At 49.1% G+C, this 16,825-nt stretch overlaps 6 protein-coding genes, besides 2 other annotated features; 2 read left to right on the plus strand and 4 right to left on the minus strand.

The window, feature by feature from the left end:
- Positions 1–136: 136 nt before the first annotated feature.
- On the plus strand, positions 137–3,735 carry FFUJ_04000 (probable 3-hydroxy-3-methylglutaryl-coenzyme A reductase; the record flags this gene model as incomplete). XM_023572766.1 has 2 exons in its annotated part: positions 137–3,297; positions 3,345–3,735. 2 exons carry the CDS (start codon positions 137–139, stop codon positions 3,733–3,735), a joined length of 3,552 nt encoding a protein of 1,183 aa, XP_023426831.1.
- A 265-nt stretch (positions 3,736–4,000) lies between these two features.
- On the minus strand, positions 4,001–4,972 carry FFUJ_03999 (related to pyrazinamidase/nicotinamidase; the record flags this gene model as incomplete). XM_023572767.1 has 2 exons in its annotated part: positions 4,001–4,615; positions 4,673–4,972. 2 exons carry the CDS (start codon positions 4,970–4,972, stop codon positions 4,001–4,003), a joined length of 915 nt encoding a protein of 304 aa, XP_023426832.1.
- A 262-nt stretch (positions 4,973–5,234) lies between these two features.
- Positions 5,235–5,317, minus strand: a tRNA (tRNA-Lys).
- Positions 5,318–6,337: 1,020 nt separating this feature from the next.
- On the plus strand, positions 6,338–8,034 carry FFUJ_03998 (related to cycloheximide-inducible protein CIP70 (cytochrome P450 family); the record flags this gene model as incomplete). XM_023572768.1 has 3 exons in its annotated part: positions 6,338–6,574; positions 6,621–7,005; positions 7,055–8,034. The coding sequence occupies 3 exons, from the start codon at positions 6,338–6,340 to the stop codon at positions 8,032–8,034; spliced, it is 1,602 nt and encodes a 533-aa protein (XP_023426833.1).
- A 309-nt stretch (positions 8,035–8,343) lies between these two features.
- Positions 8,344–8,841, minus strand: FFUJ_03997 (uncharacterized protein; the record flags this gene model as incomplete). XM_023572769.1 has 2 exons in its annotated part: positions 8,344–8,545; positions 8,606–8,841. The coding sequence occupies 2 exons, from the start codon at positions 8,839–8,841 to the stop codon at positions 8,344–8,346; spliced, it is 438 nt and encodes a 145-aa protein (XP_023426834.1).
- Positions 8,842–11,179: 2,338 nt separating this feature from the next.
- FFUJ_03996 (uncharacterized protein) lies at positions 11,180–12,823 on the minus strand (the record flags this gene model as incomplete). The annotated part of the gene is made up of 1 exon (XM_023572770.1): positions 11,180–12,823. One exon carries the CDS (start codon positions 12,821–12,823, stop codon positions 11,180–11,182), a length of 1,644 nt encoding a protein of 547 aa, XP_023427197.1.
- Positions 12,824–13,906: 1,083 nt separating this feature from the next.
- Positions 13,907–14,006, plus strand: a tRNA (tRNA-Leu).
- Positions 14,007–14,126: 120 nt separating this feature from the next.
- On the minus strand, positions 14,127–16,520 carry FFUJ_03995 (related to host-specific AK-toxin Akt2; the record flags this gene model as incomplete). XM_023572771.1 has 5 exons in its annotated part: positions 14,127–14,925; positions 14,981–15,089; positions 15,139–15,277; positions 15,330–15,422; positions 16,173–16,520. The coding sequence occupies 5 exons, from the start codon at positions 16,518–16,520 to the stop codon at positions 14,127–14,129; spliced, it is 1,488 nt and encodes a 495-aa protein (XP_023426835.1).
- Positions 16,521–16,825: the final 305 nt, after the last annotated feature.

Here is a 16,825-nt window from a genome sequence, read left to right on the forward strand (position 1 = left end):
ATGGCTACTTCAAATACCCGCCTTTTCTCCAGATCTTTTCTTCTTCCCCGGACTTACACCTGCGCTTAGACCAAAATCAATGTGGTAAACGACATCGACGAATAGCCCTTCTAATCCTCGAATCGTACCCGATATCATGGCTGCGATTCTCCTGCCGCAGCGGTTCCGCGGCGAAGCTCCCGTCACCGAAAAAACTACGCCGTCATGGGCCTCCAAGCGACTTACGCCCATCGCCCAGTTCCTCTCCCGACTCGCGTGCTCTCACCCGATACACACCGTCGTCGTTGTCGCCGTCCTTGCGAGCACCTCATACGTCGGCCTTCTCCAGGAGAGCCTCTTCAACACCGATGTTGAAAGCGCTACTCTTGGCAAGGCCGATTGGTCTACCCTCGTGGAAGGCAGTCGAGTCCTACGCGCAGGACCTGAAACTGCTTGGAACTGGAAGGCCGTCGAGCAGGATGTCGTTGCCGATGCTGGCTCGGATGCCGACCACCTTGCCCTCCTGACTCTTGTCTTCCCCGACAGCCTCTCCGCGGAGTCCTCCAGCACTGCTCCTCGCTCTCACCACGTGCCTATCCCCCAGAACCTGTCTATTACGTCTCTTCCCTCTACCGAGAATCCGTTCACCGCCTACTCTCAGGACAGCATACTCGCCTACGCTCTTCCCTACTCTGAGGGTCCCGAGTTCCTTGCTGCTGCCCAAGAGATTCCCAACGAAGATGCCGTCGAGATTGAGACCAAGCACGGACGCGAGAAGAAAACATGGATCATGAAGGCTGCCAAGGTCAACACCCGCAACAGTGTTGTCCAATGGGTTAGCAATGCCTGGAGCGAGTTCCTCGACCTTCTCAAGAACGCCGAGACTCTCGATATCGTCATCATGCTTCTTGGTTACATTGCCATGCACTTGACATTTGTCTCCCTCTTCCTCTCTATGCGTAAGATGGGTTCTAAGTTCTGGCTCGGCATCTGTACTCTGTTCTCCTCTGTCTTCGCCTTCCTCTTCGGTCTCGTCGTCACCACGAAGCTGGGTGTTCCCATCAGCGTCATTCTTCTGTCTGAGGGTCTCCCCTTCTTGGTTGTCACCATTGGCTTCGAGAAGAACATTGTTCTCACCCGCGCTGTCATGTCGCACGCCATTGAGCACCGACGAATCCAGGCTCAGAACTCCAAGTCTGGCAAGCGATCTCCCGAGCGTTCCACGCAGAACATGATCCAGTATGCTGTTCAGGCCGCCATCAAGGAGAAGGGTTTCGAGATCATTCGCGACTACGCTATTGAGATTGTCATTCTTGTCATTGGTGCTGCTTCTGGTGTTCAGGGTGGTCTCCAGCAGTTCTGCTTCCTGGCCGCCTGGACCTTGTTCTTCGACTTCATCCTCCTCTTCACATTCTACACTGCCATCCTCAGCATCAAGCTTGAGATCAACCGTATCAAGCGTCATGTCGATATGCGTATGGCCCTTGAGGATGATGGCGTCAGCCGTCGTGTTGCCGAGAATGTCGCGAAGGGTGATGATGAGCTGAACCGCGTCAGGGGTGACGCCCCTCTATTTGGCCGCAAGAGCAGCAGCATTCCCAAGTTCAAGGTCTTGATGATTCTCGGCTTCATCTTCGTCAACATTGTCAACATCTGCTCGATCCCATTCCGCAACCCTAGCTCTATGTCCACCATCCGAACCTGGGCCAGCAGTCTGGGTGGTGTTATCGCTCCTCTCTCCGTTGACCCCTTCAAGGTTGCCTCCAACGGTCTCGATGCCATCCTCGCTACCGCCAAGTCCAACAACCGACCTACATTGGTCACTGTCTTGACTCCCATCAAGTACGAGCTCGAGTACCCTTCGATCCACTACGCTCTTGGTTCTGCCGCCAGCAACCCTGCCTACAACGATGCTTTCCACCATCACTTCCAGGGCTACGGTGTCGGCGGCCGCATGGTTGGCGGCATTCTCAAGTCTCTCGAGGATCCCGTCCTCTCCAAGTGGATTGTCATTGCCCTTGCTCTCAGCGTCGCTCTTAACGGCTACCTCTTCAACGTTGCCCGCTGGGGAATCAAGGACCCCAATGTTCCTGAGCACAACATCGACCGAAACGAACTTGCCCGTGCGCAGCAGTTTAACGACACCGGCTCCGCTACTCTTCCTCTCGGCGAATACGTGCCTCCCACTCCCATGCGAACCCAACCCAGCACTCCTGCTATTACCGACGACGAGGCCGAAGGTCTTCACATGACAAAGGCTCGACCTGCCAACCTGCCCAACCGAAGCAACGAAGAACTTGAGAAGCTCTTGTCTGAGAAGCGCGTCCGCGAGATGACCGACGAGGAGGTTATTTCTCTGTCTATGCGTGGCAAGATCCCTGGTTACGCACTTGAAAAGACCCTCGGTGACTTCACTCGCGCTGTCAAGATTCGACGAAGCATTATTGCTCGCAACAAGGCCACCACCGACATTACCCACTCGCTCGACCGATCCAAGCTACCTTACGAGAACTATAACTGGGAGCGCGTTTTTGGCGCATGCTGTGAGAACGTTATTGGATACATGCCTCTTCCCGTCGGTGTTGCTGGTCCTCTTGTCATCGATGGACAGAGCTACTTCATCCCCATGGCTACTACTGAGGGTGTCTTGGTTGCCAGTGCCAGTCGAGGTTGCAAGGCCATCAACTCTGGTGGTGGTGCCATCACTGTTCTCACTGCTGATGGTATGACTCGTGGTCCTTGTGTCGCTTTCGAGACTCTTGAGCGCGCTGGTGCTGCCAAGCTCTGGCTTGACTCTGAAGCTGGTCAGGATATGATGAAGAAGGCTTTCAACTCAACCAGTCGCTTCGCCCGCCTCCAGTCCATGAAGACCGCTCTTGCTGGTACCAACCTGTACATTCGATTCAAGACCACCACCGGTGACGCTATGGGTATGAACATGATTTCCAAGGGAGTCGAGCACGCTCTAAGCGTCATGGCCAACGATGGAGGTTTCGACGACATGCAGATCATCTCTGTCTCTGGCAACTACTGTACGGATAAGAAGGCCGCGGCCCTCAACTGGATCGACGGACGTGGTAAGGGTGTTGTCGCTGAGGCTATCATTCCCGGTGAGGTCGTCCGCAGCGTTCTCAAGAGCGATGTCGACTCTCTTGTTGAGCTCAACGTTGCTAAGAACTTGATTGGTTCTGCTATGGCTGGTTCAGTTGGTGGTTTCAACGCCCACGCTGCCAACATTGTCGCTGCTATTTTCCTGGCCACTGGACAGGACCCTGCTCAGGTTGTCGAGAGCGCCAATTGTATCACCATCATGAAGAAGTAAGTTTGTCTCGCACATCAAGTCGGAAACATGCTAACGTCCATAGCCTCAATGGAGCTCTCCAGATCTCCGTCTCTATGCCCTCGCTCGAGGTCGGAACTCTCGGCGGTGGTACCATCCTCGAGCCCCAGGGCGCCATGCTCGACATCCTTGGTGTCCGAGGCTCTCACCCCACCAACCCCGGTGACAACGCCCGCCGTCTCGCCCGCATCATCGGTGCAGCCGTCCTCGCCGGCGAGCTTTCTCTCTGCAGTGCCTTGGCCGCCGGTCATCTCGTCCGAGCTCACATGCAGCATAACCGAAGTGCCGCTCCCTCTCGCAGCACCACTCCTGCTCCTCCCATGACGCCCGTCTCACTGGCCATGACCAGTGCCCAAGAGCGCTCAGCGTCAACAACGTCGATGAGCGCCGCTGCTATTCAGAGGTCAAAGCGATAGACGAATAACTTTGCATTTGAAGGAGTAGAGGCGAGCGGGTGATAAAAAGTTTACATAGACGAGAGCATGTATGAGTATGATACACTACACACATGGTCTGGGATGGAGTGAATGGTCACACAGCATGGAGTTTTTGCATTGAACATTCTGGAAAGATGAAAGCATCCATACATATATATACAGCCGCCGAAAGATGGCAATATTGAAGATGGTAGTTATGTTAGAGTACCACTTCGCAATTCAATTTTAATCCTTTTTTGTGAAATCATGCATATGTCTTCACCCTTGCCACTGCATCTCCATCAATGGACGTGAACTTTATGCCCTTGTCCTCCATGCCTTTCTTGCACTCCTCCCACTTGTCAAGCATGACTGGCTTTGTCCCTTCGCTGACAATCCACGTCGTATACCCCTCCTTCAGCGCATCCTCGGCCGTAGCTTTGACGCAAAAGTCTGCTGCCAGCCCTACCACAAAAACATCCGTGACACCCTGCTCACTCAACATGCCCGCGAGTCCACTATCACTCACCCTAAACGGATCATAAAACGCACTGTACATCTCCACCCGCTCATCCTGCCCCTTTTCGATAACGGCATGGACACGCGAGACGTCCAGCTCCGGGACCAGCTCACACCCCGGGGTGCCTTGGACGCAATGTGTTGGCCATAACGTTGTTTCGTAGCTCTGGGAAGGATCTTTGGGGTGCTGGATTGTTGTAGTTGATGTGTATGGTGTTGAAGAGGCGTGATTTGAGGCGAAAGATATGTGGGAAGGTGGGTGGAAGTCTTTTGTTGCGAGGATGAGGGGGAAAGGGAGGGTGGTAAGGTGGTTTATTGGGGAGGCTATTGTGCGGCCTGAAGGGACGGCGAGGGAGCCGCACTGGAGATGTTAGCTGGGCTTGAGTGAGATGAGAGGCGGATAGATGTGGTGATGGACGAGAAGGCGTGGCTTGGTACACTTATACCAACTTGATGGTCTCATAGCAAGCGGTTCAAGCTGAGAGACATGACCTCCAACACCGCGCGTGTTCAGACTGTACATAACACAAGCTGATCTCTTAGCGTCCTCATGTATTTGGAGCATTCCCGCAGGATATCCACGTAGCTTCGCTTGAAGCCATTCCCATCTCATTTCTCCATGTTCACATGCGACAGAGAAGATACTCACAGGCGGACAGAAGTCTTCCTGAAAGTCGACAATAATAAGCGCCGGCTTATACGGTTTATCGCTCGCCATAATTTCAATCTTTCAACTGATCGTTTGAGCGTAGCGAGTGTCTTGAACAAGCGATGTCTTGCATACGACGACGATGGAGGAGGGAAGTGATCAACTGATAAGAGGCACCATTTTCCGATCGGCCCCGCTCTTCCGATGGAGGGGTATCGCGTCCAGATAACCGAGCACCAGTCACGATTTAAAACAAAAGATTTACACCTCAATCTCTACGACATGAAAGCATCAGAAATACGTGCAAAAAAAAAATAGTTTTTATAGGAATAGCCCGATGCGGGGGTCGAACCCGCAACCTTGAGATCGCGTACTCGTAAGAGTCTCACGCTCTACCGATTGAGCTAACCGGGCTCAATCTTTTTTGTTGAAGACGATGCAGGTATTGCGATTCATGAGCGCGGACGGGACTGGTTAGCGGTCGAGGAGAAATTTTCAGTGTTGGTGGAGGGAATTGCGGCGTGGAGGGGCAGAGGGGTTATTAAATTCAGTGGGTTTTCAGGGACACCCTGGCCTGATGGCATGTGGAGATGGAGCTACCCTGGATCGTGGATTGAGGCTCTTTGGAGATGGAAATTGAGGTCATGGGATTGGTATGTCTGTATAATTGCCTTGTTTGACGTTGACAATTTTGCTCTTGCTTTTTAATCTCTGCGGCTTGTTAATGGTTCAGCTCCCTTCTACGGCAAACTGTTGTCACACTTTGTTGTCTGTGTGACATGTAAGATGCAACTAAACATCCAACCAACAGATAATGAAGCGCTTTGGGTAAGATGCAGCGATATTCGTACTCGTTTACAAAAGGTGTGGCACATGAAGCTCTGCTTGCTCATTCACTGGCTCAAGCATCCAGGCACCCTCGAATCAGGCTTGAGCAAGTGCTTACGATAGATCTTGGGGTCGATATGCCGAACAAGTTCCTATCAAACTGCCAGATCGCGTCTTCCACTTTCGAGAGACGGGGCAGGCCACGCAGATACAATACGCGATCCAACAGTCTGAAGAAGAGACTGATCCAACTTGGGGATGAATGAATCAGTTTCATGGCGATGCAGTCTGAATTAAGAATTCCCTCTGTAAACTCTCGGATCGTTGACTTAACCGCCAACTTCTTGTCATTATGCCTTAGCCGTCAGCACTACCGCATAGTACAACCACTATCTACAATCCTACAAGGATCTCCATCCATGGCCGCGCCTTTTAGTGCATTCCTTCACTCTTTTATCATGGAACGGACTAGTCATGACGGAATTCCGTGCCGCGCTTAGGCGCTTATGCGCAGCCGTCACTCTGCACCAGTGGCATGCCATGGATTAAATACAGCAGGCCCCTCGCTGCGTGTTGGGAGCTAAGCAGTTCCTTAGTTCTCTCAAGATGTCGTCCAGCGCTGAGTTGGGCCTTTTGGCTCGTGTGGCGAGTCCGTTGGGAATTGCCTCAATTGTTGTCATCGGGGTCATTGCGATTTATGTGATTGACAAGCTTACTGCTGTTCCTTATCCACCGGATATCCCGCTTATAAGAGAGCCAAAGGGTGCTCGTCGCTTTAGTCTTCGTACACGATGGGCGTACCTCACAGATTGTCAAGCACTCTTCTACGAAGCATACCATGAAGTACAGTCTCCCTGCCCTCTAAACTACCACCACTGACACAGCGCAGTATCTCAAGAAGGGCAAACCCGTCGTCATTCCAGGCTTTGGCGTCCGAATAGAGGTGTATCTGCCACAGAGCCAGATGAAAGGCGTACTCAACCAACCAGACGACGTTCTCGACATGGAGCAAGCGTTCGCTGAAGTCGATCAAGTTCGATGGTCACTTGGGCACGAGAAATATGTCGTTGATGCGTGGCAGGGACTTGTTGTAAAGTATGATCTCAATCGTGCGATTGAGATTATCGCGAATAACATGAAGGACGAGCTTCACGAGGTGTTTGATGAGCAGTTTGGTACCGATACGGAGAATTGGAAGAGGGTTGATCTTACAAAGACTGTCAAGATGATCGTGGCACAGGCCGCCAGTCGCTTCACCGTTGGACTTCCACTCTGTAAGTCAAGCATCACGCCAATTGTTTTGCAACACTGCTGACGAGCTAGGTCGGAATAAAGAGTACCTGCAGCTTGCGCTCGAGACTAACGACCTCTTCATCATGAACGCTGGTCTCACAGGTGGTCTACCACGTATTCTACAGCCCATAACCGGAACACTCTTCGGCCAAATCGTCAAGACGAAGGTAAACAAGATGAAGAAATGGATCATTCCTCTCCTCAAACACCGCTTCGACAGGATAAACAACCATCCCGACGAACCGCAGCCGCAGGACCAAGTTCAGATGATGATCAACTACGCTCTGCGCCATCGCCAGCACGAAGTCAACGACATGGAGTCACTAGCTCGTCGTGTCGTCGCTCAAAACTTTGGGTCAATTCACAACACGCAGATCCAAGTTATCAACCTCATTTTGAACGTGCTGGGCTCTGATGCCGAATTCAACACGATTGCTACCCTTCGCGATGAGATGGATCGTATTCTCGGGACTGATGACTCTGTGAATTGGACCAAGAGCGGTATTCAAGCTATGACGCGCGCTGATAGCGTCGCGAGAGAGTCAATCCGTTTATGTTCCTTCGGAGGACGCGCTGTGTTTCGCAAAGTTATGGTCGATGACTTCAAGACCGAAGATGGGCACCACGTCCCCAAGGGGTCAATCATCTCCTTCATGGGCCACCCTGCACAAACCGACAACGAGTTCTACGAAGACGGTTTAAAATACGATCCATTCCGGTTCTCGAGGGTTCGCGAGACAGCGGCCAACCGCGACGAGAAAGCACCACCTGTTACGTTTGTCACGACGTCGCCCGAGTTCTTGACCTTTGGACATGGGAAGCATGCGTGCCCGGGACGGTTCCTCATTGACTTTGAGATGAAGATGATCTTGGCGTATGCTTTGAGGAATTATGATATTAAATTTGCGGATGAGTATGAGGGAAAGAGACCACCGAATTATTGGATTGCCGAGGCGAATAATCCGCCGAGTGGTGTGCAGATCATGGTTAAGAGGAGGGAGAGGACGTAGAGAGCTACTGCATAGTTCTATGAAGATCGAGAGGAGAGGATTACCTTGGACTGATGTGCCTCGTCAAAATTTCTGGCGACTTACACAATAACGGCCACTTGTAAGAGTACAAAAGCTGACTTCCAGTAACTACACACGGGGCAACAGAACGTAGTTCTTTAGCCTGAAGCAGTATATATAGCACAATAATCACGCTCACTTGCTCTAATACGGACATCTCAAGTATAGGGTCTGTATTCAAGAATGAGATAAGATATCTCACACGATACTGCTAGAGGCTTGAACCGTCAAGACCTGAATCGTCAAGTCTCAGTTGGGACAGCCAGTGACACGGTTGATGGTAGTCAAGCAACCATCTCCCCAATGCTTACTGCCGCAGATTCGGCAACCATTTCGTCTGATGTCCTGATAGTCATACCAGATCTGATTTCCCGTGCGAGCACAGGTAGATCTCCCCTGGATGAAGATACCGCAGTTGCCCTGGCATGTACCAGTCTGCGGTCTCCCGCTCCTGATTCTAGTTGTTAGATCTAGTCACACAGTTCATGGTGTCTGATAAGAGTCGACTTACCCAGGTGCGCCATAGTTGACATCGTTGTTACGAATCAGTCTGTTGTTGACGGCTTGATCGCAGTCTCTGACGGGGATTATGCCGCAGAGTCCGCTTCCATTGCAGTCGTAGGAATCGCGAGCCTCAAGCTTGCTTCTCGGAACGGGAGAAAAGCCTTCAGCCGTGTTAATGGGAGGAGCAGCGAGGCAGCTGACCTGAGCGAGAAGAAGGGATGAAGTAATAATGGTAAAGCGCATCTTGCCAAGCTATAGCTGAGATTCGAGACGGTTGTTTGATATTTGGAATACTGCAGTGAGTGAGGATATCAGAATGGCAGCTTGAGCGGGAGATGTCCTAGCTTTTATAGATATTTGTCTCGCTCTAGACTTACATTGTTGCATCATGGGCTTCACATCTTTACCTGAAGAGTACTGGCTAGACGAGCTTCGTCCATGACTACCGCAGGACGGGACGAACCAGATAGAAGCTCTACATGCCGTGCGAGGGAGATCATAGCCTTTCATTCGTTATTTCATACTTCCAGATGTGATCTGATGTGATGGAGGGAGGGAGCGCGGTTGAGTTCGGGACCGAAGACAAAAGCTCGACCGAATTGTATCCGCAGAAACTATCCTTGATATGCAGAGCACTGGTTCCACCAATAACAGTATCCTCAGGGATTAAGAAAACTTAAGGTTTTAGAGAACAATGGTGGAAGAAACTTGGCAAAGAATTCTCTAAGCTTAGGCTAAACTACCTATATACCTAAATTCTCTTATCGTCTAGGATCAAGGGGCCAAGATCCTTTCGCCGCCGCTGGACTACATATTAGGAAACAGCAGCAAGTACAAAGGAGTCATTCTTTGTATATGTGTCAACTAGTTTTCAGACTTGTACGTTGATGTGCGATTATTGTTGATATGAACAACTCATACAATCTAGCTTCTTGATATACCATCAACTTTCTATTAATTAATCAATAGCTGGCCCAGATTAAAACAACTCGTACTAACAGCTGATCTATAACCCCTCCAGCTGAAGATACTCTGAGAAATAAGGTTGCATCCTGGCTCATTGCACAACAACTAATGCAAATACCCCACATGATTGCTACGCTGCTGAACACGGCCTGTGATTCCTCCTTCCTATACGACGATGGGGCTCTAAACATAGTCAGAATTGACAAAAGTCCTTCAAGCGGGGATGATACTGGTCTTCCCCGGATTACAAGCACATGTGAGATACGAGGTCGCCTCCTACTGGAGAGGATGATACTTAGGAGGGTACCTAGCCACGTCGGGGAACACGACATGGCGAAAAGGCCATGTACAACATTGAAGGTGAGTGAGTGGCACAAGAGGTATGTGCTGAGAAAGCGCCAAAGATACACGCATATCAGTGGAACATAGCGGTAGGCAGAAAATTCTCCATAGTTCTTATGATCCGTGAGCACTCTCCTAACCGCTGTGGCGCCGTCAACGAGGATAGCCGCTGAGGGCACAAGCAAAGCATTTGCTCCCAGCAGAGTTTAGGTATAATGGAGATAGTAAGTAAACGGTATAAAGAACCTTTCATACCGGAAGAACCGCTCGGAGACCCCAATACCAAAGGGGACGATGGTTGGCCCGGCCTCCGAAACCTGATGCCTAACCACATAACTTACGGCACAGGAAACGCCTCATGGCTCCATAAACCAATCGGAAGATGCTTATTGCTCCGGATCTATTTCAGCTGCGGCAGATATATACGGCCCGAAACTCATGCGTGTCTTGCCTAAGACAATGATCTGCCCCAAGAACAGATGATGTCTCGGCTGGGCCCGGTCCCGAGCCGCTTCATGAGCTGTTCATTTGTGGCGTTCAAGACTTCGGTGTGGGTGGCTATGGAGTCACCAACATCTTGTGAGGCTAGCGATCAAGAGAACTTTCCGTGAGGATATGCCACAAATTGACATGCCATTCTCGAAGCGTAGGCCACGATCGAAGAGAGATGAAGTAGATATTAACTGCATAGTGTACTGGAGACGAAGAAAAGAATAAGAAGCAAGCTGATTAGAAACATCGAGCGTCCATCAAGTGGCCGATCTTGAGGACCAAAAGTGCATATTTCTTTTCTCATGACATGGAGGGTCTACAAACAGTATTACAAGCAATCCCGTGCCACCACGTCGATTATCCATGACTACATGATATAGCCACATGACGTTGTGACAATCATGGTGGCAACCAGAAGATCTATTTGCCTTCAATTCCTTTTCTTTTGTCTTTCTAGACCACAATATGTCAAATCACTTACTGAATCGAACGTGAGCTAGAAGCTGAGACTTGTGACATAGCTTAAGTCAGCACAGAGGACTTATTAAACATGTCACTGAGGTCTCATGAAGATCAGAAAATTATGAGCAAGAAGCAAAAAATGACTTTTCATCAATGGTGGGTATCTATGTTATTGCAGCCTCTTTCATCATCTGAGGTGTCGCTATCATGTATAATCAATCATCCCATATGCTTCAAATCACCCCAACTCCGTTCATTTAACTTAAAAGCAACTCTAAACAACAAGTGTCCAATATTCAACCAGAAAAAAGAGTATCCATTAATAATGGAGTTGCGGCCAGTCCCTCGCAATAGGAGTTCCATGGCGAATAATATTGCGAGGCTGTCGTCTTCTCAAATAAGACATAGCCGTCTCCTTGGAACGGTACAGTCTCTTATCAACTTTATTCGCATATTGATGAGGATTCACGTGATCCTTTTCTTCACCAGTATAGCTCCCAAGACACCTATCCCCAGTCTTGTTCAAGAGGTCGCTGATGCGATCAGCAGCAACAGTGTCGACTCTATCACAGACAACCAAGAGAAAGTCCAGCGCGCCTCGGATGATGGAGGTGCGTTCATTTGCGCCGCGGTGAACGTCAGCTCTTGCAAGACGGCGTTGGATTTCCAAGTCTTGTGCTGCAAATGGTGAATCTGGATCATCGATTTCTTCCTCATCAGAACTGTCTTGTATGTCCTCATTGCCATTTTTGCTAAAGAGCTGTGGCACAATGTTGAAGTTGAAATGAGACCTAGACTTGCGCTTGGGCCTGGGCCTGGGCTTGGACTCGTCACCCTCGGCTGCCTCGTCTAGATCGAAAGTCACCTTTGCGCCTTTTGGGGTCTTGGGTGCTGGGACAGGCTGAATAGGACTGTCTTCCTCGGTTCTATCAAGAACTGTGCCGGACAGAGAAGAAGTTGGCTTGAGACAAGACTTTCCTGGTAAGAGAGTGGCATGTTTGGGTTGGTTGACTGGTACCTGGGGTTTGGACCTGCTACCCATCTTGAAGGCACGCATGCAAGAAGCCATGCAACCCATGGTGCCAGTCTTTCCTCCCTTGACAATTTCGGCATCTTTTGTGGACTTTGCCTCAGTAGGAAATGATACTACTGTCTCTCTAGCTTCGGGAACTGATTCATCCTCAATGTTGCATAGAACAGCAGATTGAGGCTGGGCTACCGAGTTGGTGATCGTGACCACGCCAGACTTGACTTGCTTAATGTCAAGAGATTCCATAACTGAGCGGGGAGTCACACGCCAGACAGCCTGACGTGCCAACTTGGCTACCTCTTCTTCCTCAGAATTGATGTCTCTGACAATGGAAGCAGTGGTATCCCTTTTGGTCCCGGAGCTCTCCCCAGAAGACTTCTCCTCGTCTTCATTCTGGGCTTTATCAGGCTCAGCCTCTGACTTGTTTGCCACAGTGCTGAGTCTTGCCATCAAATATTCAGGCTCGACACCAGAGGTAGAGTACTCTCCTGTCCAGCCAAGTTTAGACATGCTGGTGATAGGGGTACCAGGATCAGATTTAGAGTATTCCCCTGTCCAATCAAGCTTAGACGCCCCATTGACGGGGGTACCAGGATCAGAGTATTCTCCTGTCCAGCCAGATTTAGGTGATGGTTTGCTTGAAACAGAGATGTCACCACAGTTCTCGGCTGGAGTGTTGGGAGGAGGAGAGGGAAAAGAAATGCCAAAGATGGTGTTGCTTCCAGATGCTGCGTCAGTGTCTCCTTGTTCAGATGGTGTAACAGATGTCTGAGATGATTCAGAGACAGAAGATGCTGACGTAAACACAGATGGTGTGATGGAAGCAGTGTTTTGTCGTAAAGAGGATGTCAGTTGGAGTGGTAGATCAGAACTGACGCTAAAATCCTCGGTAACCCCAGCTGAGTTGTTGGTGGTGATAGTTGTGCTAGACATTGTAACAGGATGTAAAGGGCAGAGCTGCAAAGTTTAATGAGGTGATGAAGAGTAGTAGACCGTGAAAGCGATGAGCCTGGTGCCCAGAGACAGATAAAGTAAAAGAGAAGTCAAGAAGCAGATGGTCCAAGACTTCAGTAAGCGATGCACACGATTTGAAAGATAACAGCAAGGCTGGGATCGAAAGAGAAATGTCAAGAGAATCTTTGCTGGCAGTAATCTTGGAAAATGTGTGTGATGCTAAGGAGAAGTTTCAGGGGAGATGAAGGGCACGGAGAGGGAAAATTTATAGACGAAGGGGATCTGAGTTTTACAACTGTGCCCTGTGCCCTGATGGTATCTAAGAGGCGGCATTGGGAAGCAAAGTGGTTGAGTTCGTGAACAAACTACTACATGTCGAATGAGAGGCCGAACGGACATGTCACGAATCAATATGATAGGTCAACTTGGAAAGTTTCTTCGATATGTGCACGCTGCGATCGACGGTGCCAGAGTATAAGAAACTAAGCCAATAAGACAATACTATTTGGAAGAACACGATAAGGACTCAAGAAGTACAAGAGCCAGTCCGCTTTGTTTTAAAAGAGAGGAAACGAGAACACCAGGGATGTGGAAGTCCGTTCTCTTATACAACTTCACCTCAAGATCACGAGCGTCATGATGCCTTTGTATTGAGAGTTCTGGTTAAGCCTCTCACATGGTATAGAAGCCACGATCATGAGTCACTGGCAAAGCAACGTCGAAGCATCTGTGGGTAAAGCAAATAGAGATAGGATATTGACTGGCTGTGAGGGTAGCAAGTAAGTTACTTTCTTAAATCATAGTTGTGATTGGTTGGTGCCTATAAAGGATAATTGACGAGTCATAAGTTGATGGGACGGCTTGCACAGCCCCGCTTACTTCACCAAAACTAAGCACAGAGGGTACCGGAGTAAGGATCAGATTCCCCTTCACTCTGTTACTAGACGTAACGTGGCAAAGGCTCAGTTGGTGTGAACAATCTGAGGCTCTAGGTTTGTGGGAGCCTCATTGTTTGGCGGGTATAAATCCTAATTGGCTGCTCGCCTTTCATCCAATAGCATCAGTGAGATGGCCGAGTTGGTTATGGCGCCAGGTTAAGGTTAACCTTAACACCAATTTCCTGGTGGAGCAATCCTCCTGGGTTCGAGTCCCAGTCTCATCAAGGTATATTTTTTGCATTATTCCCCTTTTTGCATCATAAATCACATCTATTGCATTTTTGCTCTACCAAGTGTCTATTGAGTTAAGTCGTGTTACCAAGATTGGTTTAGCACGAGGGCTTCTATGACTTTAAGTATTTATCACCAAGCTTAACCTTGTCCTCCCACTGTTCATCGATCGTAATTTGTTGTCGTCTCAGCATGCTTTTACGGTACCTCTTGAAAGATTCCTGCTGATCACGCCAGTGTCTAATTTCTTTCCCGACGAATGAAGAGATGACATCTGCGCACTCGGAAACCTTCTCCATGGTTATCAAATGGCCACAGTCAAGAGTCTCCTCTTGAACTCTACCAGCAGCTGCGCCTCCGCTGCCCCCAACTCCGGTGCCTGTCGCTAGCATTTTCTCCTGTCGTCGCTCAGGTGATGAAAACTCTGATTGCTTTCCGAAGACGAATAAAGTACTTGGTCGAAGCTCGGGTAAGTGGCGAAATATCTTTGGTGGCTCTGGGCGATGAAATGGGTACTCAGGGCAGTCTTTATTCTGTTCTGGGTCTTGATCGTTGAAATGTTCCCAGTCTCTTGCTAAATATGTCGGTCGAACGAAGCTGAAGAGCTCTTGATGCTTTGATGTCGTGAGCGTAACTCGCTCACCTGGACTTGAACCCCCTTCTTTCGGATAAAGCTCAGTCGGAACATCTCGAAGCCCATGTTCTATCCAAAGGTCAAGAACACGAGGATCCCAAGACTGGAAGAACTTGCTCTTCTTGAATCTTGCAACAGCATCTTCTCTTGATGGCCAGATATCTCGCCTCTTTGTAGAAAGACCGGCTAGGGAAATGCTTGGGTTTGGAATTTGGATGATGGGGTCAATAAGTACTAACGAGTCCAAGAGCCGAGGGTGCCAGAGTGCTAGCTGTGCCCTTTCTTCAGTTAGAGGATTCCCCAAGTGTCACGGTGTTGGTGATAACTACTCACAGCTGAGTTCCACCCATACTATGACCAATGCCAACGATAGGATGAGGAATGTCTCGTTGGTGCTGGTTGATGAGCGTCATCAGATCTCTTGCGTGGTCAAACCAACTGACTGTGATGTGTGAGTTATGGCGATGGTCAACGATAAGAATTGTACTCACGATCATTTCCGAGCACTCTCTCGTTGATAGCCCCTGATTGACCTTGATTCCATACATCTGCGATCCATATCGATCGTATCCTGAGATCTTGTTGTCTTGCTCGGTCATACAACTCATCCCATAGCGGCTCATATAGTTCCTGACAGGCAAGTCAGCTAGAATTCTCCACTTAGATCATATAGCTTCGTTACCTTTGGAAAACCATTTGCATGAGCACCGATAATGGTCACATCACCAGGTTGAGGATTGGGGCTGTCGTGGGGGACGTATTGCTTCACAGCGAGCTTTGGTATGTCTTCATTGCCATTTGCCGTCTCAGCGAGATATTCTCTTGAATGACTGCAATCAATAGTATGCTCAACAACCCGATAATTCGATGGCGTTGATAGATATCTGGCTTGTTTTGTTGGCAAGTATCGCCTGACTTGCGACGCCCGAAGGAAGGGACGTGATGTGAGCCTAGACCACATTGAATTATTGGGGAGACAGTATTTTAATGAAAGACCGCTAAAAAAGTGAAATGCGATGTTGCTGTTACAAACTAACGGTTGTTGAAAGACAATGGTTCTCTTGCATAGGTGGTCCAGTAAAGATAAGATAAGCTATCCCAAACAGGGTAATGAGCTAACGCCGACCTCGGTAGCTCGGTTACGATCTGCGCCCTTCTTGTCAAACACAAGATCTACAGGCTTAAGCCGATGATACCATGCTTGTCACGCCCTTTGAATGAAACTGAATCGAAATGAAAGAGAAATTATCACTCACTTCACAGTCTGTAGACTCCTGGGGCCTACCTTCAAATTTACACAAGCTTCCTGGCAAGAGATAATGGTAACTGCAAATTTACGATTCTCCGGGTGCACAATCACAGCGAGAGCTTCGGGTTCCCAGGTTTACAATCTCATGTACGATTCCAAAACTAGTCAAGCTGCCTTACTAGTGTTATGAAGACCCATTCAACCCTTATAACCGATGTAGCTTGACCTCGAATGGATGAAGAGCTCCAGACAGCTGTTATAGTACAAATTTCATACCAGAGTCGCAATAGCTGCAGCAGTCGCCCAAATACCCTGTAGAAAGTCCCCTTGACAATCCAATCCCGCCAAATAACGCTGAACAGCTACACTGGTGATGGTCGATGCCACAAAGCAAGTTGCAACTTTGCGTGACAGTCCTTGCTGTAGAATGGCAGTTCCAACGATAACATCGAAGACAGGGATGACACGGGAAAGAGTTGACCCATTATCGGGACTTCGATCATTTTGATATTGATAGAAAGATGCTGTTGATGTTGCGCCATGGGTAAATCGCGAGGCGCTGCCGTAGAAGAGAAGGAGTGCCAGTGATATCGGTAGATACCTTTTGAGCAATGAGATAGACATTTTTGCCGTATTTATGTTCAGTTAGGCACTTTTAAATACTGGCAAGGCAATGGGGCAAGGCAAAGAAACAGGATATCGAAAAGATTGATTGTAGAGGCGACTGCTCATGATAAATGGTCTTCTCTTGAGCAGCATCGCTAGGGCTGAGTCAGACGACTTGCGAATGGCTGCACCTCGCAAGGATGAACTCCACACGGAATGAGACACTATCGCGATACGATCGGCCATCACGATAATTACTAATCAAGCTGTAACCGTAATAAACTCTTTCACTGAAACAAGAAGATTTGAGTTCAATATCCCAT

The sequence above is a fragment of the Fusarium fujikuroi genome, chromosome FFUJ_chr02 (genome assembly GCF_900079805.1).
Source record: "Fusarium fujikuroi IMI 58289 draft genome, chromosome FFUJ_chr02".
NCBI lineage: Eukaryota > Fungi > Ascomycota > Sordariomycetes > Hypocreales > Nectriaceae > Fusarium > Fusarium fujikuroi.